This window comes from Octodon degus, unplaced genomic scaffold (genome assembly GCF_000260255.1).
Source record: "Octodon degus isolate 3935 unplaced genomic scaffold, OctDeg1.0 scaffold00026, whole genome shotgun sequence".
Lineage (NCBI taxonomy): Eukaryota > Metazoa > Chordata > Mammalia > Rodentia > Octodontidae > Octodon > Octodon degus.
Genome location: NW_004524602.1, coordinates 7,955,545 through 7,979,572, shown reverse-complemented (window position 1 = coordinate 7,979,572; position 24,028 = coordinate 7,955,545). Strand labels below are relative to the sequence as shown.

Genomic DNA, 24,028 nt, shown 5'->3' with positions numbered 1-24,028 from the left:
AGGTGAGCCGTACTGCTGAACCCTGAGGCACAGTTGGTGGGGTGTATGAAATGCATTGTCAACCTACAGTATTTGCAGATTAACTTACTAGATTTTCATTTATTTCAGAACTTAATTTATAATTTATTTATTTATTATTAGGACAAAACCCCACAAGTCAGTGAGCATCTAGTCATTAAGAGACATATCTCAAAAAAAAAAAAAAAAAAAAAAGCAAAGGGAAATATCTCATCCATTCGAGATCTCTGTGTATCTCCCCCTTCACAGCCCACTACCATCTGGGCGGGTGTGCTGACACATGCCTGTAATCCCACCACCCTGGGAGGCTGAGGCAGGAAGATTATAGTTAGAACCCAATGTGGGCACTTTAGTGAGTTAGTGGGACCCCGTCTCAAAAAATAAAAAGGTCCCTGGGTTTGATCTCCACTACTACAAATAAACACTAGCATTACTACATTGTTCTGGCTGCATTTGCTTTTTAAGACGATTATGTATCTCAGACATCATCAAATACAAAGCTTCCTCCAGTTTTACTCTTCCTATCCCATTGTCTGCCTGGGGCATCCTTTGCTCAGCCTCATCCTAGCATTTTTTTTTCTTTTCTTTCTTTCTTTGCAGAACTGGGGATTGAACTCAGGCCCTTGTGCTTGCCAGGGAAGCGCTTATCCTAATGAGCCATACTCCCCAGCCCCTTGTCCTAGCATTTAGATCGCTCCTAAATTTCCACCGTCACAATCGGCAGGGCCCAGAGGACCATGGGCCAGCCTGCCCTTCCTTCCCTGGCGCAATGCCAGTTGCACATAGAATCTGCAGAAATCAAGATCACTGGGCTTCCCCCAGGAAACCCACGGAATGATTTCTTACAGACCTCATAGTGGGCCGTGCCTTCTTAACCAGGCTCAGAAAGTGATGATTGGGGCTGGGGAGATAGCTCAGAGGTCTAAGCGCCTGCCTGGCAAGCACAAGGACCTGGATTTGGTTCCTGCTACCATATGCTGTGCCACCCCAGAACCTGGGTGCACCATGCCAGCCACTGAAACTGGGCATGGTGGTGCACACCTGTAATCCCAGCGCTAGGAAGGCTGAGACAGGATGATCCCTATGAGTCCAGTCTGCATAGTGAGACCCTGTACCAAATAAATAAATAAATAAATAAATAGATAGATCTCCAAATAATTGATAGACTGAACTTTGTCAGAATTTTAGAACTTTACTTGTTCGGCGCTTTGGCACTGGAGATTGAACTGAGACCCCTGCGCTTCGCAGGCAGGCAGGCGCCATGCCGCTGAGCTGCACCCCTGGCCCTGGAGCTTTACTTATTAAGAGATCTAAGAAAGCAACAGGGCAAGCCTCAGACAGGGCAGTGATATTTGCACTGCCAATAGCTGAAAAGGATAGGTGTCCGGAATGTAGGAACAAAGTTTAAAATGGGCGAAAAAGTTGTTACAACAATGTATGTGAGGTCCGGAACTTGAATGGGGCTTTGGGTAAACGTGGACATTCGTGTGGCGTACAGCCTGAAAAAGTGCTGCTTTCTTGGAGTAATAGGATAGCATTTTTAACAAGACAGATTGAAACTCTTTCCTATTCGTACTTCTTTTGGGTGTGAGTTCTCTATGGGCTTTGCCCGTTGTCATTCCCCAGGAAAACACAAATTAAAATTGTATGTTATTACCACTTATCCACCACAATGGAAAGAGTGACAGTATGCAGCAGTGAGGAGCATAAAGACAACTGGGAAAACCCTAATCTGCTGGTGGGAACCTACAGGGTTAGAACACTGTTCGGCAGTGTCTGCTACAGCTAAACAAATGTCCACCTTATGCCCTAGCAGTTCCACTTACAGCCTATGTCCAGAAAAATGAGTAGTGTGTTGTGGCACACACCTACTAGTTCAGCACTGGGGAGGCTGAGGCAGGAGGATTGCTGCGAGTTCAAGACCAGCCTGGGCTACAAAGTGAGCTCAAGATCAGCCTGAACTGCATAGCAAGACCCTGTCGGAAGGAAGGAAGGAAGGAAGGAAGGAAGGAAGGAAGGAAGGAAGGAAGGAGGGAAGGAAAGAATCCAAAGATAGTACACACACTACCAACAAAGACTTACATAAGAGTATTCATATTCATAGAAGCTGTGTTCATAATAGCCTTACAGACATCTATAACAATATACAAATTGTGGTCAATTCATAAAATGGGATAGGATGCAACAGTAAAAAAGAATCTGTAGTTACAGTTACACAGAGCAGCACGACAAATCCTTAAAGCATTTTAAGCAACCAAAGCCAGATACCCACCCACTCACTTGCAGTTTAAGGACACGCAAAATCGACGTATTTGGTAGAAGGTAGAAGAGTAGGCAGGTGGCCACGAGGGTCGCAGACACGTTCTGTGTACTGATTTCAGTGGTGTACACATGTATAAAGAGTCAGTAAACCGAACCACTAAGATCTCTGTGTTTTGTTGGCTATAAATATAGCTCTGTTAAACTTCTGGGATTCCCAGTGAGAGGGAGCACGCGTTACTGAAATTTTGACAGATGCTGACAATGGACTTCCATTAAGATGTGACAATTTCCATCCTTCCCAGCAAAATAGGAGTGCACCTGTCTTTTATCCACTTGAAAAGTGAATGTCCCTATAGTGTCACCTGGTGGATGATTTTTTTCTCAAAGTAGGTTTTATTTGAAGATTTCTTTAATGTGTTTCTATGTTTGCACTTCATTTTATCTAAATTGGCCGTGTCTTTGGCCCATTTTTCTAGAGGCATCTGAATCTTTGGTTTAAGAAATCTTCTCTATATTAGGAAAATTTGCTCATGTGTTTCAAATATGAATTCTAGATCTATGATATTAGGGTTTAGGACTAGGATTAGGGTTTTATGCAATGCAGATTTCTTCTTCGAAATTTCACAGGCTGAGGATATGTTTCAGAATCCACAGCATGTACAAGGCTCTGGGTTCCATCCCAAGTACCCACAAAAGAAACAGAAAGGAAGAACAAAAGAAGGAAAGAGGAAAGAAAGAAGGAAGGACATGAGTCTCTGGGCTAGTATTTACCATGTCACTAAATTTACACGCTGTTCACAGTAGTTTTTCTGTAGTTTCTTTTGGGTTTTCTGAGGATATTGCCACTTGCAAGTAGCGATTCTTTTACCTCTCCATTTACAGCGTTTAGACCTCTAGTATCTTTTTCTTTTCTGACTGTGTCGATGGTCTCTCTAGGAAAGCGTTGATCTGTAACGGCATCTTGTTCCCAACTCTGACAGCCATACATTAGGTATTAATTCCCCGTTACATACTCTGGACGGAGAACAGTGGACACCCCCCTACGTTTTAGTATTAAACTTTTCCCACTTAAGCCGAAATGTTTTGGCACTGGATGCCGCCTAGGTTCTACCGTTCACACATTCCTGCGTTGCACTGGGTGTCCTGCTTATTGGAGGTGAGGAAGGGACCTCAGACAGAAAACTCCTGGGTGACATTCTGAGTAGTTGGCCCGTGGGAAGGCGCTAGAGGTACAGATGCTGAGAGCAAGGGGAAGCTCAGTGCCCTCGGAAGTGGAGGGAAGCCAGGACCGGTGCATACCTGTAATCCGAGCACTGGGGACGCGGGGCGGGGGCGGGGGCTGGGGGGGCGGCAGAGGAAGGAGGATCACTGCAAGTTCAAGGCCGGCCTGCGCTGTAGAGGGAGCTCGGGGCCAGCCTGAACTGCCCAGCAAGACTTTGTCTGAAAAGGAAGAAAAGGAAGAGCAGGTGTACGGGGAGCAGCTGGGGAAGGGGGCGGGGAGAGGAAGAAGTAGCCGGAAGCCCAGGGGTGGGGGTGGGGTGACTTTCAGAGCGCAGGAGTGTGCAGCTCAGGCGCCTCTGGGCCCCAGGAGGGGCGGTGCAGCGCCAGGCGCGCGGGGAGCCAGCTCTTTCCTGACAGCCGCTGGGAATTTCCTTCCTTCCTCCCTTCCTGCTGCTTGAGCCCAGCTGACTTCTCCTGGCAGAGCCCCGAACATGGGGAAGTGGCCGGGGAAGGTGCTTCTGCCGCCACCCCATCAGCTCTTCCTGGGTAGCAGGTCCAGGCGTGGGGTTTGGGCATTGCTGCAGGAGGACAGGTAAGGAAGGGCCCCGGGGACACACCAAGTCGTGTCCCTCTCAGCTCAGTGGGACATAACTCACAGTTACATCTGTGCTGTTGCAGCCACCACCCTCAGTAAACAAAAAGGGCCAGGACTGGTAGTGCACGTCTCTAATCCCAGCTACGAGGGAAGCTGAGGCAGGAAGATTGCAAGTCGGAGGCCAGTTGGACAAATGTATCTCAGAATTAATAAGTTTAGAAAGATGGGGGTTTCTGGGAATAGAGCTCAGCACTCCCTGGGTTTAATCCCCAGATAGGGGTGGGGGGAGAGAAGGTACACGAGTTCTTTGGGCAGATTTGGGTTCAGATGTTGGCACTGCCAGAAACCATGCCCTGGTTTTGGGTGAGTTAGGTACATAACTCTTGACTCCAGTGGCAGAGCCCCCCCCCACTCTCTCATGGGGTCCCCCTGGCCCCAAGAGCCTCCAGTATCCCTCCCTTTCCTATGTAGCCTGTGACCCCAACCATGGCCTCTTCTCCAGGCTTTCCGTCCTGAGCCCACCCTGAGCACGAGGCCAGGCAGGGGTCCTCTTGGTTTGGTTTGGTTTGGTTTTTGAAGACAGAGTCTTGTTTTTAGTTCAGGCTGGGCTTGGCCTTTGTAGCCCAGGCTGGCCTCAAACTCAGAGCAACCCTCCAATCTCAGCCTTCCTAGTGCTGGCATTGCAGGCATGCGCCACCGCGCCAAAAACTGGCAGTCTCCTTGGATGGGAAGCCGTGCCTGGGTCTGCCTGACAGCGGAGCTAGGGGGATAAGACTCGGGGTCAGGCATGGTGGAAGTCTACTCCTAGCTACTTGGGAGGCTGAGGCAGGAGGATTGCAAGTTGGAGGCCAGCCTGGGCAACTTAGCAAGACCCTGTCTCAAAATAAAAACAAAGATAGGTCTGGGCTGTAGCTCAGTGGTACAGCAATTGCCTGGCACATGCGAGGCTCCGGGTTTGATACCAAGTTCTGGGCTTCAGTTTCCCATGTGAGAGTCAGAGATGACTCTTCTGCCTCCTGTGGGGGTAGGAGGAATGCCCGCCTTCCTCTCTCCCAATGCAGAGCAAACAGCCTCATCCGCAGCTGGGTGGTCCTGGCTTGGGGTCCTTGCTGGGGTTGCAGTCTCCCCGGAGGCTGGGGCTGGGGTCAGGTTCCGTGGGCGGAGGGCATGACTAGCGACCCATAATTCTGGAAGGTGTAGGAAGGTGGCCAGCCCCGGTCCCAGATTCTTGGGCTCCTGCCCTTGGCCGCGAGCAGTGCCGCACCGCCCTCTGCTGGTGGTGCGGCGATAGCACAGCTCCCTGGGCCGCAGTGCTGCGGGCGGGTTCTGCAAAGGCCGGCCGCCCTGGGACCTCCCAGCGCCCCCGACTTAAGACAAAGGGGGCGTGTCCCCTGCACAGACTCTTGGGAAGGCGGGCGAGGTCACGAGGAGGCCCACGAGCGCGTAGCGGGACAGTGGCCCAGGGTGCCTATCTCAGAGGAGCTTGCTGTCTTGCTGTGAGCACGTCAGGACTGGTACATACGTGGGTCTGACGTCAGTCAACTGGAGAACCAGAAAGACCTCGGGAAGGGAGAGAAAACCCCCCTCTCCCACGTGTGCCCCTCGGTCCACAGGCTGGAAGGGCTGCATTGTTCTCGGCTCCATGAGCCAGGCTTTAATTGGGAAATAGAGCGGAAGGTAATCCGAGGAAGGCAGCCATGAGGTCGAAAAATACTCCAGGTCCTGCATGAATTGAGTGTTTGTGTCCCCTTGGTGGCCCTGAATGTGCTTCAGCAGCGGCCTCCAGCTCTGCCCTGGGTCGCCGGTGCTGGTGGGGACTGCACAGTGACTTGCGCCAAGGAGCAAGCGCAGGCTGCTTCCCCTAAGGCCCGAGCAGCATAGTACGGACAGAGCCAGGGTCAGGGGAGGCTGGGGCTGGGAAGGGACAGGTGACATCCTAGACGCTGGATTAGCTCCATCTCGGAACCTTCTGTGATTGTCGCACTTCCGAGGAGAGTGTTGGTAACCTCCGGGGGAAATCAACCCACACCTGAGAAAGAACAGAGACAGAGAAGCCGCAGAGGGAGGCCCACAGATTCGCCGAAGGCTGCACACGTTGTAAGCGGCCTCCTCTGTTTGCACAGTACACAACCCATGCAGCAGTGCGAGGGCTCTGATTAGGCCCACAGCACATAGTGTCAATGAGACAACAGAAATTTACTGAGCGCTTCTCATGCGTGGGCATGATTCCAGACTCTGATGGAATCTAAGACTTGAGTTTTGACCCTGCCTCTGTTCATTCATCTCCCTACTGGTCAGGCTTCTCATTGGTATAACGGAGATGACACTTATACACTGTATAATGTGTACTTCAGAAAACGACGAGAGGGGCCGGGAAGATGGCTCAGTGGAATAAGTGCTTCCCTGGCATGTGCAAGGGTCTGAGTTCAATTCTCAGTTCTACCAAAACAAAAACAAACAAATAAACAAAAATTTTAGGGGGTGGGGAAATGGCTCAGTAGAATAAGCCCTTGCCTGGCAAGTGCAAGGGCCTGAGTTCAGTCCCTGGTTCAGCAAAAAAAAAAAAAAAGAAAAGAAAACTACCAGAGTGATAACAATCCCTCCTCCCAGCCCCCGTTTCAGGTCTAACACACGAAGGGGTCCCAGTGCTTCACAGAGGGGTTATCACAAGGAGGTTTTAGGGAGAAAGGTTTGTCAAAGCCGGGGGGGGGGGGGCACAGAGGTCGCAAGATGGGGAAGAGTTGGTGATGTCTCCCAGGAGCAGGAGCTGGGTGGCTCTGAAGGGTTTGAAGGCTCCCAGGAGGGCCAGGGTCTGGTCTTTCTGAGACTGGCATCATAGGGAAGGGAGGGAGGTGAGGCTGTGTGGGCCCACAAGACCACCCTGGCCTGGGGACTAAGTCCTCCTGAACTGAGGCAAAGAATTCTGTGTTTCTTTCAGACGTGGGAAGTGGACAGCAAAAAGTGGATCATCAAAATGCTGGGATTGGGGTGGGAGAATCTGATTGGCCATACCTAGCCTTGGTAGGACAATCTGATTGGCTAAACCCAGCCACGTGGGTCATCCCTGGGCAGCAGAGGATGCTGGGTAGGTTTCCATTTTTCCCTGCCTGTGCTCCACCAGAGCCCCAGTGCTGACAAAACCAGAAAGTGGTCACCGCACCCCAGAATATCTCAAAAGCGGTGAGGGTCAAAGTCATCTTTACAGATGACCGGTCTCGCCCTGTTAGAAGATGCTGGAGCCCCTGGGGACCTTGGTATGGTGGCGCTGCTGAGGGAAGAGGGATGTAAGGGCATTTGTGGGGATTCGCTCAGCAAAGACCTCTGGGAGTCCTCTCTGCATAGAGAGAGGTGCAGGAGTCAGCGAGCATCCAGGGGCTCCAACATCAGCAGCTGTCAGGGCTCTGGGGACGGCGTGAAGCCAGCAGGCAGTCAGACCTCATCTTGGGTTTGCCCTCTGTGATCAGCTGGCTGGGACTCTCCTGACTTCTGGGCCCAGGCAGCACTCAGGGAGCGATTAGCAGTGCCTGCCAGAGGAGCCAAAGGCCCTGGAGCCTCAGGCAGGCGCCTGCTCTTTGCACCGGGGCAGGATTCCATCACCCTCCAAGAAGGTTGCTGGTGTGATGCAGGAGACTTGTGGAGTGTCCCAGAAAGAGCTTGAAGCAGGGAGACTCCCCCTTCTTTGCCCCCAGCTGATGAGTGGTGGAAGGAGGGGTCTGTGCAGAAGATAGGACTGCCAGCCTCCAAGCTGAAACCCGGGGACCTTGACGGAGCTCTGCCTGCTCAGCCACCCGGCAGGAGCACACTGTCCTTGGGATTTTCTGCCTGAGCCAGAGCTGTGTTTTTCTACTCCTTGGAAAGCAAGCAGTGAGTTTTCCCCACTCTTGGCATCAGTGCCATCAGGTATTTGGGGCCACTTCTTAAACATTCCCAACAGGGCCAGTGAGATGGCTCAGCGGATTGAGGACCTGCTTAGCCAAGCACAGGGCCTAGGGTTTGATCCCGGCCACCACATGCCACACCGCCCACCCCCTGGGTGCGCTGAGCCGTGGTGGCGCACAGGGAGGCTGAGCACAGGAGGATCACTACAAGTCCCAGTTGTGCAGTGACAGCTAGAGCTCCGTGCAGCCGCTCCTACCCCGCCCCAGCGGGAGGGCTAAAGTGTTGGGACTCTTGCTTCCCCTGCAGGCCCCGCGCCTTCACGCCTCAGGCCTTGAATGCTGGGAAGCAATGGCTTTGCCATCCTTTGCCCCTCTATGCACACAGCTCGGTGTCCTCCCAGGGAGGCCGACCTGGTCACAGGGCCACGCCCCTCTGTGTTGTTGCATGACCTTGACAAGGTGGCACTGGCTCCGAGCCCTGCATCTCTCATGTGTCCTACAGGAGGAGGAGCCTCAGCTGTCCCACCTGTCCTGCTGGGCCACAGGCGACAGAGGCCCCTGCCAGGTGACTTAAGTCCTGAACAGATCCCCTGAGCACAGAAGCATCATCTCCCTGCCCCACTGGGATGGGGGAAGGGCAGAGTCTGGAGTCAGGCGCCTAGGGACAGCATGGTGGCTTCACAACATGGCCCGAGGACTTCTCTGTGACCTCACCCCTCTCCCTCAGCATCCCGGCTGGGCTGGGTGCCCAGTGTCCCCCTTCCCTGGCTGCATGTCCCAGTCGGTGTCTCCAGCTCCTGCCCCTCTTTCCCCCAGCAGCCCCCAGCCTCTCCCCATCTGTCTCTGTCACCCAGTTAGCTATGAGCAGCCAGGAGAAGAGACGTTTGTCCTTCCCAGGACGCCCGTGAGACCCCGCTGTCCTCCTTCCTGAGGGTGTGCTGGGCATGGGTGATAGGAATTTCTCTTCGGTGTTTTATTGTGGGATTTGTAAAAAGGGGCAGCAATGCAGAGCCTGGGGACAAGTGAGTCCTGGGTGCTGTAGGGTGGCAGGAGTCCCTGGGCTCTGGGGGCTCTGGGTGGCCGCCCCCTGACACACACATACCTCTCTCGCTCATCATCTTCCATCCCAGGCTCACAGAACCTTCTGGACTCTGCAGACAGACACTGCCCAGAACCCAGTCATCTCTAGGAACCAACCCCGGCTGTCCTCAAACTTGCAGCAATCCTGCCACAGCTTCCTGAATACTGGGATTGCAGGCGTGCACCATCCCTGCAAGCTCCTGGGGAGATCTAGCAAGTGAGCGAGGTGCAGTGGCACCCCTCTGTAATCCCATCTACTCTAGAGGCTGAGGCAGGAGGATTACAACTTAGTGAATCCCTGATGAACTAGAAAAACTTAGAAATGAACTAAAAAGTTTTGAGGATAGAGAGCGGTTATCTGCCCTGCACAAGGCCCTGGGTTCTATACCCAGTACCAAACCAAACTGAACACACTGGTAGCTAAGTTGGTAAGGGCTGCGGGCTCCTCGGTGCCTGCCGGGTGTTTATCTTCCCAGCTGACTGCAAACTATAACAAGATTTGGAAGCAGTGTAGGTGGAAGGGAGAAGCCAGGTGGGAAAGGAGAATGTAGGGGGCTTCAAGTGAGTCCTCAGCCCCTGAGGGAACCACACCAGAGACGCTGAGGTTCTGTTTCTGGTTTCCTACTTTTCCTACCTCTGTCTGATGTCTGACACAGGACCCAGTGCAGCAGAGAGAACACAGGGCTAGGTGCCTCTGTGGCCCCTTGATCGCCAGCTGCACCACTCTTGCTCAGTCTCAGGGCTCGGTTTACTCATCCATAAAATGGATCCTCATGGGACATGATAAGAATGTGACAAGGCTTTATAGGGCAGTCACAGGGAACTCCTAAGCTCCGTACATTGCATTGCCTAGCCCAAGGCCTGGCACTTCATAAGCACAAGTCAAGCAGCCTGATCACCACGCTGCTTCTCACGGTCAGTAGTGGACTCGCCATCTCCATCCTGTGGCAGCCAACCTGGTGGGAATTCCTACCCTGGTACGCCAGAAGTAAGGCATTCTGTGTTTGCATCCATACCTGGCTCTACGTAGCAGGCGCTGAGAGGGAGAGCAGAACATTAGGACTGCGATTCTGAGGTGCCCAGAGAGGCTGGGGCTGTGTTCAAGGTCACCCTGGCATGACTGCCGGAAGCGGGCCTGGAAACCCTACCTCCTGCATGTGTGCTTTTTTGCCTTGCTAAGCTGATTCTCCAGGTAAGAAAACATTTTGCTTCCGTGTACAAATTTCCACTCCTCAGGGACAGAGGATTCTAGGAAGCTGCAGCTGCAGTGTGGGTTGTTTTGAAAAGGTCTCATGCTTGGGCAGCTCGCTGGGTTCCGGTAGAGGCTGGACAGGGGTTGTGGGGCACCCGCGGCCGCTGGCAGCCCGCAGGGCAAGCCTCACCCGTGAATCACAGCCCTGCAGCCTTTCCCAGGAGGGCGGGGCTCTGCAGCCGTGTGCACCCCACAGGCGCTTAGAGACCCACTCTCAGTGACTTGTGTAATCTTATTCAGTTCTAAGGATCTTTTTTCTCCTGTGAATCAATCACATGTAGATAGGCATACGCACTCATGTACTGCAAAAACCCGCAAACCTGGAAGTCTGCACTCTGTTCCTTGAAGACCTGTTGGCCTGAATCCAATCAAGGCTGGGGGGTGTTTAGATTTGAAAAATAACATTTAATAATAAAAAGGTTAAATATTGGGGCTGGAAGGTATAACTCAGTGGCAGAGCGGTTACCTAGCATGCACGAGGCCCTGGGTTGCACCCCAGCCCGAGAGGAGGGGACAAAAGGTAAATATTGTATAAAAGAACTAGGAACCATTAGTAATATCCAACTAGTCTAAGGTTGCTACTGTTGATATTCTTCATGTCTTTCATTTCCAATTGTATGGTTTTTAGCAGTAGGGACTATTTTATCCCTCTGCCTTGATTCTGTCTTACTAAATGTTAAATCTTTAGCAACTCCCATGCACTAAATATTCCCTGGATATATCATTTTCAGTGACCTCATATTATTCTGTTATGCTGTAATTCCTTTAGGCAGGGCCTTAGCTGGGCATTTATTAAATTGTTCCCTATTATAAATCACTCAGTGGTGGCTGTCTCGCTGTGCTCCGCTGTTGATGTCCCTTGAGGTGAATTCTGGAGTAGGACTGCCGGTCAAAGGCCAGGAACCCCTGGAAAATTTTGGAGGGCTCTTGGCAAATGCCCTCCCAACCCCTCCCCAGCCCCTGGGTTGGCTGCCCCTCCCCTCAAGCTCTGTGACTGGTGAGTGCAGTGGTTTGCAGCAGGATTGGACCTGGGTGCTGGGGATCCGAGGGGAGGAAGCAACTGGCTTCCAACATTTGCTCTCGAAGGGGCTTTTCAGACACGCAGGGCTAAGGCCCTCCCGACAGTTGGAACTCCTCGAGACTCTAGGTGCCAGGGAATAGGCTTCCCTGCTGCATGCACCCCAGCCCACACTGCTAAGCCCCTGCGCCCTCTGAAGCTTCAGGACCAGGTGGCAGGATGGACCCTGAGTCCCGAAGTCTTTCCCACAGGGACACTTCTGGGAGCTTACTGTCTAAGCAGATATTCTAATACTGTATCACACTGGGAAATCTTTCTTGTTGATGTTTGAATAGTTATTCTATTAGAGAAAAACTCCAGAACACAGTGAGTAGTAAAACAATTAGGAAGTGACAAATTGATCTCCCCAGTGACAGAGTACTTGCCTACCATGTACGAGGCCCTGGGTTCCACCTCAGCCTGGGAGGAGGGAAAAAAGTTAGTCATATAAAAGAACTGGAGGTTGAGCCCAGGGCCTTTACATTGAGCTGCTTCCCTGTGTCCTTTTTATTTCATATTTTGAGAGAGGGTCTTGCTAAGTCACCGAGTTGCTCAGGCTGTCCTCAGACTCTCTGTTCTCCTGCTTCAGGCTCCCGGAGTGCTGGGAATATAGGTGTGTGTGTCACCGTGCCCAGCTCACACTGGCAGATCTTGCCTCCATTCCTCAGAATCTCTCTAAACCTCTGTTTTCTGAGCTGTAAAATGGGATCATCATGAAGATTCAGTGTGATCATATTGATAAATCTGTCTGAATTTGATCACATTCCTGTTGCATGTTAATAACTGCTGTTCCTAGTGACAGTGGTGCATTAGTGTTAAGTATGAGAAGGAAAATTGCAGCATGGGGGCCGGCAAGATAGCTCAGTGGTCTAAAGCTACTGCTTAGGCAAGCTTAGGCAAGCACACAGGGACCACAGTTCAATCCCCAGTACCACATGTCCTGCCAGCTCTGTCCCCCAGAGCGGACTGAGCCGGCCACATAAAAGAAAAAGAAAATGGAAATCACAGCATAGAAGAGCCAGGCTTAGGGGCCAGCCAGCCTGATGGGTCAGGGTTTAATCTGTATTTACAGCCCCTGGATAGAAATTAATCCAACAGAGGAACTGTGGGAGTGGGCCTTGGAAACATCATGGGCTACCTTTTCTTTCTTTCCCCCCCCCCTTAACTAATTAAGACTGAGCTTCCTTTAGGACCTGTACACAAGTGTCTTACTTGCTTGTTCTCCCTTTTTATGTCCAAATTAGAAACGTGCAGTTCACAGAGGCCAATAGCACTCAAATCCCATGGTGCTGCGGGGAGTGAGGGGTCGCATGTGCTGGCTCGTGAAAGTCTATGGCACAAATCTTAGGGTTTCCTAAAGCTGAGTTGTAGACACAGCCTTTATTAAAAATTAAAGCACATTAACTTGCAATTAAATAAATTGTACTAAAACAGAGTCACTAATATTAAAAATTCAATACGTCCTAATTGTTTTACTACTCACCGCGCGCTGGAAGTTATTGGTGCTATTGCCCCTGTACGGTGGAAACGTCGTGCGCTGGTGCTCCATCAAGAACCTCCCTTCACTCCGTGTTTGCGGCCATCAGTTCTTTAACCCGAAAGGAGAGATGTGGGGAGATTTGACTAGCACTACTGAAGTGGACAAATGTTACAGAGCCCGGTCTTTTCCTCCTCTGAACTCCTGTGAACCCCAGGTCCCTCGTTTCTTCTGTCCTTGTTTTAGAAATGAGCGATTTGCGGTTCACAGGAGCTAAAACATGGCAGAGCTGTGGTTCAACCAAGTCCTGTGACTCCAGAGACTCGGCTTTCCACCGTGAGGCGCTGTGCATGGGTGCTCCAGGTGCACCCTGGACCAGGATGCCCGTTCACAGAATCACGAGATGAACTCTGAGGTTCCTGCCTCTGCTGACTCTGGATCCAGCTCCCGGGAGAAGCTGGGAGTCAGGCTCGGGTGTGCGACTGGGCGAGGGGGTGGGTGGGCATGCTGCGCAGTGCGGCGCTGCCGCCTGCTGGTCTCCACATGCTCCTGTGGGTGGAAACATTTCAGCCTTCCCAGTTTCCACTTGAGGAAGACCGGTGAGCGCGGGTCTTCCTTGGTCTGCTCAGGACCAAAGACAAACACAAGGACCTTGCAGTTCCATTCTTTCCTCAGCTGGCTTCACCCTAAAAGCAGCAGCGAAAGTCCTGCAGGAAGTGACCCAGAGTGTCCTGAATGGGGTCACTTGTGATCCCAGAGACAGAAGCAATCCGCGCCACAGGACAGGGCCACAGCATTAATTGGGGTGATGGGCGACCTGGACAGCAGGAGGAAAGCGCTTCTCCTGGCCGTGGGGGTGGGAGGCCAGGGGGTGGGGCCTGCGCGGAGTTTGCTGCTGAGGGGTGAATGCTCTGCTGCTCCCTGGGCCTGGGAAGGTCAAGGCCCTCCCTGGCCTGCTGGGAAAATCCCGCAGTCGTGGGTCTCAAGCATCAAGGGAAAGGGTGGCCTGTACTGGTGCTGCCGAGCTGACTCCCCTCTCTGCCTTTCCTCTGCAGACAGGCAGGATCGAACCCAACTACCCTAAAGTGTGCGGCCACCAGGGCAATGTGCTGGATATCAAGTGGAACCCCTTCATCGACAATATCATCGCCTCATGCTCGGAGGACACGTCGGTGAGCCTCTGGCGGGTGCTACTGTCCTCCCAGACGGCCCCAGTGGGTGGGGAGGACAAACTGAGTCTGGGGGTGCTGACTCTGCGGGGAGGTTTAGAACAAAGCTGGCAGATGCGTGGGACCTTGGTATGCTTTCTGGAGGAAGAAAAAAAGGAGGACAAAAAAACAAAAACAAAAACAAAAACGGGGGGGGGAGAAGAGGGCAGGAAAGAGGTTGGCATGGAGGGAGGGATGGAAGGAAACAGGAAGCTCTGAGGAGGTGTGCGCAGGTGTCTTGTGGGTGGGGCGGGGCAAACGTCTCCAGGTTTGTGCTCTGGGACCTACGGCTTCTGGCGAGGGGTGCTAGGTGGAGAGGACAGGTGTGACTTGTCTGAAGACCCACCGTGTGGCTTGGAATTGAGCCCTGTGCGTTCCTTCCTTGCTGGCAAGAGAGGAGAAACAGGAGAGGGGACCCAAGAAGAAACAGAAAAGCGATAGAGATGGGAGGGAAAGAGGGACGAAGGAATCTGGGGAGAGCTACAGCTGGCCGTTCTTCCTGGGCTGCAGCAGGGCTGGCAGTGCTGGTCTAGCTCAGGGTTCTGCCCTCCCCGATGGCCCTGACCAGCCCCCAAATGCCAATTCACAAGCAGATTCCAGAATCTGTCTAGCTGGCGAGGGGCCTCGTGCTCCCAGGCTAAGCAGGATCCACCCTCCAGTCAGGCCACAGTGAGAGATCATTGGCATAGGCTGAGGACAGGCCATTCCCAGGATGTTGGAGCTGGAAGAGCTGTGTCTCTTGTCTCCACAGACTATAGATTGTGATTTTCAGAGGACAGAGCCCATGACCCAGGTGGTTCTGAGGCCCAGTCACCCAGCATAGGGCCCTGACCTAATACTTGCTACTGTATATGGGTGGTGGGTGGATGATGCATGCATGGATGGATAAGCAGATGATGCCTGATGGGTGGATGGATTGATGCATGAATAGATAGATGCATGCATGCATGGATGGATGGATACATGGATGAATGAATGGGTGGGTAGATGCATGAATGGATGGATAAGTGGATGGATGGATGGATGGATGGATGGATGGATGGATGGATGGATGAATGTATGCATGAATACGGGGATGCATAAGGCACGAACAAGTGACTGCACAGATTATGCACGAATGGACAGATGGATGAATGGATGGATAACTACATTGATGAAAAGATAGCTGGCTGGGCATGGTGGTTAACACCTGCTATCCCAGGACTCAGGAGGCTGAGGCAGGAAAATGATCATGTTCCATGCCACCCTGGGCTATATGGGCTATATAGTGAGTACAAGGCTACCCTACAAAGTGAAACACTGTCTCAAAGGAGGTGGGGTGGGGAGGCCTGAATGGATGGGTAATAGGGGAATAGGTGAAGGAAGGATGACTGGGAGAGAGGAATGGCTGGAATGATGAATGCATGCATGCATATAGGTATAGGTGACTATGGCCCAATTAATCAATTATCCAAAGAAAGAAAATCCCAGGAGTGCTTCCGTGCCTTTATGGAGTTGGGGGTGAGGTGAGCTGGCACAGAGGGCACATGGGAAGTAGGCGGCAGGGCCCAGGAGAGTGGCGTGAGGTCGGCGGCTCCTGGCCGTTGCAGCCTGAAGTCAGCTGGAGAGGGCTCCTGGAAGCAGCAGACCCAGGGTGAGGCCTCTGTGATGGGAGAGAGCAAGAACCCACGGTGAGGATGGCCTCCTACGGTCCCGCACTTCCCTTAGCAGCCTCAGAACCAACGCAGCGAGGGCGTGGGGCAGCAGTCAGGGACCAGCTCATGGGAAGAACAGAGCTGCAGAAGGGTGGGCACAAGGAGACAGCCAGGAAGGTGACAGAGCCAGAGCCGCAGAGGTTGCTTCCTGGCTGGGAAGGAAGCAGACGGAATACGTGGGAGTTGGGGAGCTCAGTGGTCCTTGTAGGAAAGGACCTAGGTCCCCTGCGGAGGGAGGGACCTAGGACTGCATGTGTCCCAGACTGCTGAAGAGGTGGACAGCTGTCACCAACCAGCAGGAAGCATGCCCCTGGGACTTGGGGCTCCTCCACCCACACTCTGGGCTGGGTCCCTGACACATTCATGTGAAGCTGCTGGGTCCCCCTGAGCCAGGCGATGCTTTCCCCAAACTGAGGGTCCAAGAACAGGTCCCATGCAGCCAGGAAGTGGAGGAGCCTGTTTCACCCAGGCTGCTGTCTCCACCAGATTCTGTCACCACAGGAGCCAACAGAGGTATGTGGTATGGCAGCTTGTGCCCCTAACCCCAGCTTCTTGGGAGGCTGAGCAGGAGTGTCTAAAGTTCCAAGCCAACCTTTGCAATGCAGCAAGGACCCTGTCTCAAAGTAAAAAATAAAAAAAAAAAAGGCTGGACATGTAGCTCAGTGGCAGAACCTCGCGCAGCATGCTTGAGGCCTACCCAGGTTCAGCTCCAAACACTGCATTCAGCCTAGCCATCGGTCGGCCAGTGGAGACTCACTGGGGACCCAGCTGGGCAGAACCGTGGCCACCTGGGAGTGGGGTGGGCACAGGCCGGGTCAGCTCTTGGACACCCCCTCAGCCCGTGCCTGAAACTTCTGCCACCTGAATCAGATGAGAGGGACCTACCGGGTCTGTCATCCAGTGGGTGCATCACACTCTGGGACCCCAGTTATGCACAAGCTGTGTATCCCTGCTGTGAAGTCAGAGGTGCACAAGGCGCAGAGACTCTGCCTGCAGAGCAGGGACCACGCTGCCTGGCATTTGTCCCCCACACCCAGCTGCTGGGAGCCAAGAAAAGCTCAGCCTTGGAATCTGATACAGCAGGGGTCTCCAATACCCAGCACGTGGGCCGCACCGCAGACCATGAGCTGGGGGGAGGGCAGGGGCCTGAGGCTTGTCTGTGTTTCCAGCCGCAGGCATCCTGCATCCACCTCCTGCCAGATGGGCTAGGCCTTGGATAATCCTAGGAGCTTGGCCCATGTTGTGAACTGCACATGTTTGAGGGACCTAGGATGTGCACAGTGAGGGTGCAGGGATGGCTGTGCCTGGCCTGGATCCTGGTGCCTCGGCACCACCCCCAGCAGGGCTGTCTGCTCACGGAGATGAAGTGTCACCAGGGCTGTATGCAGGCAGGAAGAGGGGTTACTCTTGCTCAGGATGTAGAGAGGACAAAGAAGTTTTGGAGAAGCACGACTTTGCCAGGCAGGAAAAGAGTTAATCGAGGCTGAGGCCCGAGGGAAGGAATGGGGAGCTTGAGATCAGGGTGGCTGGACCAGAGAAGGGAGGATGGGCCACAAGCCGAGCATCTGGGTTTGGAAGTGACACCTGTGCCCTCCTGAGCAGTCTCAGTATAAGCCCAGGTTTGGGGACTCGGGTGGAGCTGTGGAGATGGTACCTGCGTGCAGACGGGGATTCCCAGGATGGGGTGGCTGGGGGAGCTCTGGGAGAGGACAGGCCAGAGGACCATGTGGGGGCTGCTGATCTAGAAACAGGAGATTAGGTCTTGATCAGGGAGAATTAAGCTCCGCGCCAGCTGCCAGGCCAGCTGCAGGGGCCAGGCTCCGAGCCCTGCCTACCCGCCCTTGTCTGCCTGGCCTCAGCTTGTAGACCTTGGCCCTGGGGCCGGCAGGGCCTGTGGTTACAGCCCCACAGAGTGTGTGCCCCTGGCAGGTTCCTGTCCAACTACCTCACCGGGAGGAAGCAGACACTGGGGAGTGATGTCACCGTGTCCTTTCTGCAGGGCTGTGTGGGCCTCCCACCCCTGCCTGCCCTTGTTCCTCCAGCTGGGCCACCTGGCTCTGCCTGTGTCCCTGGAGTCCTCCACCCTCAGACCCTGCATGGTCAGCCCCATGTGCATGCAGCTTGCTGTTCCAAAGCAGTGTTAGGAGAACAGTGGGCAGGTGGGCAGCCTATGCCAGGCCCTGTGTTCTGGACCAGGCTCCAGGAGGGGCTGGGAGAGCAGCTCTGGCAGAGGTCTGGTGCCCTGGAAGTCCCTGAGGTCCCTTCCAGCCCCTGCTGCCTTTGCTGGTCTGAGCATAGTTAGAGTACATTGGAGCGACTCAGTGAGCCCTGCTCCCTGAGGTCCTTCGAGACACCCCAAGAAACCCATCTCCACCCCAGGGCTCCCTTCCCATTGTCCTAGGGGATGTGGGTCCTGTGGAACATGCACTCTGCCCCTCGGGCCCAGTGGCACCTCCCCAGTCCCCTGCTGGGGGCCTCTGTCCTGAGGGAGGCTGGGGGCTGTAATTCTCCCTGGCGTCTGGCAGAATCCAGTTCTTCCCGCCACTGGGTGATGTCACCTATTGTTGAGGGCTGTGCTTTTTATAGCTTCTGCCGCAGCTAGGGAGGGCGCTGGCAGGCAGGCAGGCAGCAGGGAAGGGCGCTACCCTCTCCAAGCCTTGTGCTGCTGGCGCTGCTCTGGGGGGCTGCAGCCGCAGAGCGAGGGAGAAAGGAACATCTGACAGCTCAAGGAGAAGGGGAGCGCGATCCCAGGAGGGAAGGAGGGGGAGGAGGAGCAGGAGGTCCTGTCCCCGGTGGCCAAGCTCAGCATCTTTCTCTTGACTTCTACCCAAGCTCCTCCATCCCTCCGAGATCTGATCCACCCCCCCCAGGAGCTGGGGGTGGGCCTGGCTAGGATGCCAGCCCTGCTGGAAGGCACACACATCCTGCCTCCTGCCACCCCACTGCCAGCTGAAGAACCAGAGCCTTGGGCTGCTGAAGAGAGCTGGGGAGGAGAGCGACCATTGTGGAAAACCACAGACCTCAGTGCCACTGAGAAAGAAGCGGTGTGGCTCAGGGCTCAAACACCCAGGCTTAGGAGTTCATAGGTTCAAACCCTGGCTGTGCCGCTTCTTGGTGCTCTTTCCATTATGTTCTTTTGTCGTTGCAGTTTCTAGGCTCTCACTGTGAAGCCCAGCCTTAGGATTGCTATGTCACCGCGGCTGAGACCCTCCTGCCTCAACCTCCAGAGCTCGAGGACCATGGGTGTGTACACCAGCACACCCCGCTAGGGCTTATTCTTCACTGGAGGAGCTTCCTTTGCTGGTCTCTAAACAAAGACCAAGCTGCGCTGCATGCAAGCTTCACTAAGGAGGCTGATTGTTAGATATGGTCACGCGCTGTCGCATAATGACATTCCTGTCAACCACTGACCCAGTGTGCAGCAGTGTTCCCATGAGATGAGAATGGAACTGGAAAATGCCTACCACCTAGTGACACTGTGGCTCTCCTAATGTCATAGTGCAGCACGGTCTTCACGTGCTTATGCTGCTGCTGTAGACAGATTGCTGCCCCTTATAGGATACATCTCTGCTGCTGGCTTATGTTGCCCCTCAGTGATGCTTTTTGTCATCACGTGAGAGTGCACCCCTAAGAATGAGGCTCAGGAGGGAGTCTAAAGGAGACATTGCTGTCCCAGGAAGTGACCACTCCCAGTGTGACACCTCTCCTGGACACCTCTCCCAGGAGCCAAGGTTTGGGAGATAGAGGCCAGAAATATTGATGATCTTTAGCCAGGTGTGGTGGCGCACACCGGTCATCCCAGCACTTGGGAGGCTGAGGCAGGAGGATGGCCTGGAGTTTGAGGCCAGCCTGGGCTACCTAGTGAGTCCAAGGCCAGTCTGAACTGCACAGTGAGACCCTATTTCAAAAAAAACAAGCAAAAATAAAGATAAGAGAGAGAGAGGAAAAAAAAAAAGAAATATAGCCATAAGCCTAAGCTCCTGTGTGTGTGTGTGTGTGTGTGTGTGTGTGTGTCTACTCTTAGCAAAAAGGTTTAAAAGGAAAATAAAAGATTTTAGAAATAGGAAAAAAATAAAATGAAATAGGAAAAAGTGAAAGGAAATCATTATATTTGGTACTTGTAAAAAGACATTGAATTAGCGCGTATACAAAGTGATTGCCACTTCTTTATTCAACTTAAAAGTTGCACGTCCAATGAGCAACAAATCGTTAATTTTGAAAAAAAACAGGGAAGAGCTGACACCCAAACAAGGCGCACTTCTGTCTGTCCTACAGCAAGAAAGGGAGGGCCCTGCCCCCTGCGTGATGCCTTCGTGTTTTCAGCTAAGTGCTATTCCAAGAGAGGCAATAAATTTTTCAAAATTGAAGTCTTATAAAGCTAAAATGGGGTGACAGACTGAAACTCCTTTGTCCCCGAAGAAAGAAAGCATCCTTTCGTCAGTGCAGCACAGCCCGAGCGCATGGTGTTTGTCATGAAGTCCTTGGTCACACAGTGTCCGAGGTCTTTGTGTTCACACCCTGGTCACACCCACCATGACTTCCGCCCGCGGTCTGTGCCCTGCACAGGTGTGTCACTCCTCTTTTATGCCACATTTTCACTGTGCCCTTTTATGTTTAGTGAGGGGGTAGGTGCACAAACGCTGCCCACTGTGCTGCCATGGCTTGCAGGACCAAGCCAGGAAACAGGCTGTACAGGCCCGCTGCCCAGGAGCCAGGAGGCACCCGGGAGTCTCAGGGTGTAGTCGGGTGTCACATGTAGGTGTGCATGCATGCGCTGTGAAATTCCCGCATGGTGACATTTTTCACAGTGCAGTTCTCAGAGCACGTCCCATGAGGACAAGACACCCGGCCTGAGGGCGCCGGCAGCTGCTCTGACCCTGGAGCAGAACGTTCTCTGAGCTGTCAGAGCTGAGCTGGGATGAGGAGGCTGTAGCAGCCTCCCCTGGCCCCTCTCCTGTCCCCTCCTGGGTCAGCCTAGCCTCTCTTGTGGCCTCTGCTGCCTCGCAAGTGCGGTTTGTCTCCCCATGAGGATGGGGTAAAGTGGCCAGAAGTTGTAGCACCCAAGAAGCCTGCAGGGTTCTAGCTCGTGTTTAGGGCAGTGACTGTTTGACGGTGAACCCAGGGTCTGGTAGAGGATGGACAGAGCAATCGGCAAGAACGGTGGAGATAAGAGGCCAGCAGCCTCGGGGCTCCTGGAAGCCTCCTCACGGGAACATCCGAGCCCTTGACCCTGGGTCTCAGATCCCCAGAGTGGACAGATGAGAGCTCAGGGCCAGAGTACTGTGGACAGCTACACCAGATGCTTCGGAATGACCAAAGCTCACCAGTAACTCCTGTCCTTCCAATACTGTGTCAATCCAGTTTTTAGTAAATATGAGGTTTGGCTTCAGATCTTATCCCAGGGATTTTGCCCATTGTGGACTCAGGAGTCTCCTCTGAGCTCCTGCCCTGCATCTACAAAGTAGTATCTGTCTGCTACAGCTGTGTAACAAGCATGTCCCCCAACTGGAACATCCTTTCTCTTAGAAGTAGCATCAACAGAGGGATGAAACAGGCCCTAGTGCTAAATCATTGAATAACTTTGACTCTCAAAATGTCGGGAAACAGAGGTCCAACCAGACACTTCTGTAACCATGAAGTGTGTGTGTGTGTGTGATGGATTTTGTTAGCTGCCCTTCTCAGCCACCTACCCCATACGACCACAGACATCTCGCCTAGGGCCAAACCTGCACAGGCGAGGCACCCCATGTCTGCTGGATTGAATGTAATCAAGTTAAGCAAAGCTGTGATAAGCAATGGCACTCAGGGAAAGGACAGTCCAGGGTACTCCACCTCCTCACCCCTCCCTTCCAGGAACCCTCTTGAGTTTCCTGTTGAATTCAATTCCTCTGGGCCAGATCCACCGGCTCTTCCCACTTCCCAGCCACTCTTTGTTACAGCAAATCCCCGGAGGACTGGAGGCCCTCCCCTTCTTGGTGGCCCTCCCCTTCTTGGTGGCCTCGGCCTCTGTGAGCTTCAGCTCCTCCCTGGGGCTCTGGCCACATCTGGGCTTGACTGTTTGCTGAGCTGAGAGTGAGCAGAGGGGTCTCCTTGCAGATAATAAACCAGAGAAAGGTGGTGGGCTTGTGGGAGGACATTTGTGGGTTATGTGGCTGAGAAGCCCGGGCCACAGGACGGGAAGGACTGGTGTCAAGTGGGGACACAGCAGCCTGTCTCACTGTCTTTGGCATGTCTGTTCACCTGCGTTCCCCAAGCCCTGCCAGGGACCCTCTGCCTGACACTGGCCGTGAAAGCAGCTCTCTGGGCTCCTGCTCCAGGTTCTTGGCTTCTTGACACTCAGATCTGGGCCAGAGGCTGGAGCCTGGGTGGCACCTGACTGACCCACCGTCCACCGAGCTGTCACCTCAGAAATCACTTCATGTGACTCATGCCCAGCTGTGTTTGACCCTCAGGGCTCTCCAAACACCACAGCTCTCCGTTGTTGACTTTCTAGACTGAGAGCCTCCGTGGTGGGGTTATGTGACTTCTGGTCACGTGAGCTGAGGTCTGCCCCATACCTCCTCGTGGGGTGACCGAGGGACACGTCAGCGAGTTGGGCTGCTCAGGAATGGGGCTGCTCTGGGAGACCCAGCCCAAGCAGGGGATCTTTAGGCCTCAGTTGCAAGGTGTGCCATGTGGCCTCTGGCTTCCTCTGCCGCCTGGCAGGAGGGCTGAGCCCCAGCAACTTTCCCACAAGCACCCACCACCCTTCTGTCCTCTCACCACCCTACATCCTCAGTGCAGCTGCTAGTCTTCACCCCTTCTTCTAAATGCACTCCTTTCGGGCTTTTGGGCCCTTCTGCCTTACCTAAGGGACAGTCCCTACCAAGTCTGTGGAGCTGGCTTTCTGTGTGGGAGACAGCTGTAAATGGAGGCCCGTAAAGCCACAAGACCACTTAAGGGCAGACAAGGGTGGCCATACACACCAGACTGGGTCAAGAAATGCAAATCCAAGGGCCGGCCAAATAGCTCAGTGGATTAAAGTGCCTGCAAGCAGGTGCAGGGGCTGGAGGTTCGATCCCTGGGCCTGGCGTGCCGGCCCCACCGCCAGGACACTGAGCCTGCAATTGAGACTGGGCATGGTGGTGCACCTGTAATCCTAGCTCTTGGGAGGCTGTAAACAGGTGGATCACTATAAATCTGATCTAGCAGTGAGACCTGAACACCCTGTAGACCCTTCCCTAAAATACAAAAAAAAAAAAAAAAAAAAAAACAGGAGGAAGAGGAAGAGGAAAAGGAAGAAAAGGAAGAGAAAGAAGGAGAAGAAAAGAAATGCAAATCCGGACAGTGGCAAGGTGGCCTTTTGGACCAATCTTGCTGACAAAAATCAGCCTGCTAGGGGCTGGTGAGATGGCTCAGTGGTCTAAAGCATGTACTTAGAACAAGCTTAGCAACGCACAGGGACCGCGGTTCAATCCCCCAGCACCACATGCCAGCCAGCCGCACCCCCTGGCGGGCTGAGCTGGCCATACACCCACACACACAAAAAAATAATAATAATTAAAAAATAAAAAAACAATCAGCCTGCTAGGCAGTACTATGCCACAAAGCTATAATACTTCCTTGAAAGTCAGCTTCATAAAACATGTTGTTTTGCAGGCACAGATAAAAACCTGGGCAGCTATTAGGAGATCATTCCCCAAAGAGTGCATCGTGCTTTGGGTTTTGTTTTGTTGTGGTTTGTTTTCAGTGCTAACAATGGAGTCCAGGGTCCTCACGCCGACCTGTATCCCTAGCCTTATTTTTATTTTTTTATGAGACAGGGTCTTGCTAAGTCATTGCATTTCTCAGAAGGGCTAGAACTGTTAATCCTCCTGCCTCAGCCTCCCAGAGTGCTGGGATTACAGGCCTGTGCCACCCTGATAGCAGAGGTTGGCCACATTCATCTTGAGACAATCACACAACAGACATCTCTATGGACAAATTAGATCTACACGTAGTGGTGTACAGCGCTGCCCACTGTCTGGAGTTACATTAAAAAAGCAAATTGAAGAACATGATATGGTATATCCTTTTTCAGTTAAAAAGTGTATGTGTGTAATGTGTGAGGTGGAGTATGTGGTGGATGGTATGTGTATGTGGTGTAAGGCATTTAGATGTGTAGTGGTATGTGTACACAGTATGTGTTGTGTCTGGTGTGTGTGATATATGTGGTGTGGTATGTGGTATGATATGTGGTGTGTGGCATATGTGGCATATGTGTGTGTTGAATTTTTTGTTTTTTGTTTTTTGTTGTTTTTTTTTTTT

General features: G+C 53.1%; 1 protein-coding gene across 2 annotated transcripts in view; it reads left to right on the top strand.

The window, feature by feature from the left end:
- Coro2b (coronin 2B) overlaps nt 1-24,028 on the top strand; it is a 92,727-nt gene that overhangs the window by 55,664 nt on the left and 13,035 nt on the right. For both annotated transcript variants that reach the window (XM_023712539.1, XM_004628783.3), the window contains exon 3: nt 13,896-14,012. In XM_023712539.1, the coding sequence (XP_023568307.1) occupies nt 13,896-14,012 (117 nt within the window). The remainder of the gene's footprint in view (nt 1-13,895; nt 14,013-24,028) is intronic.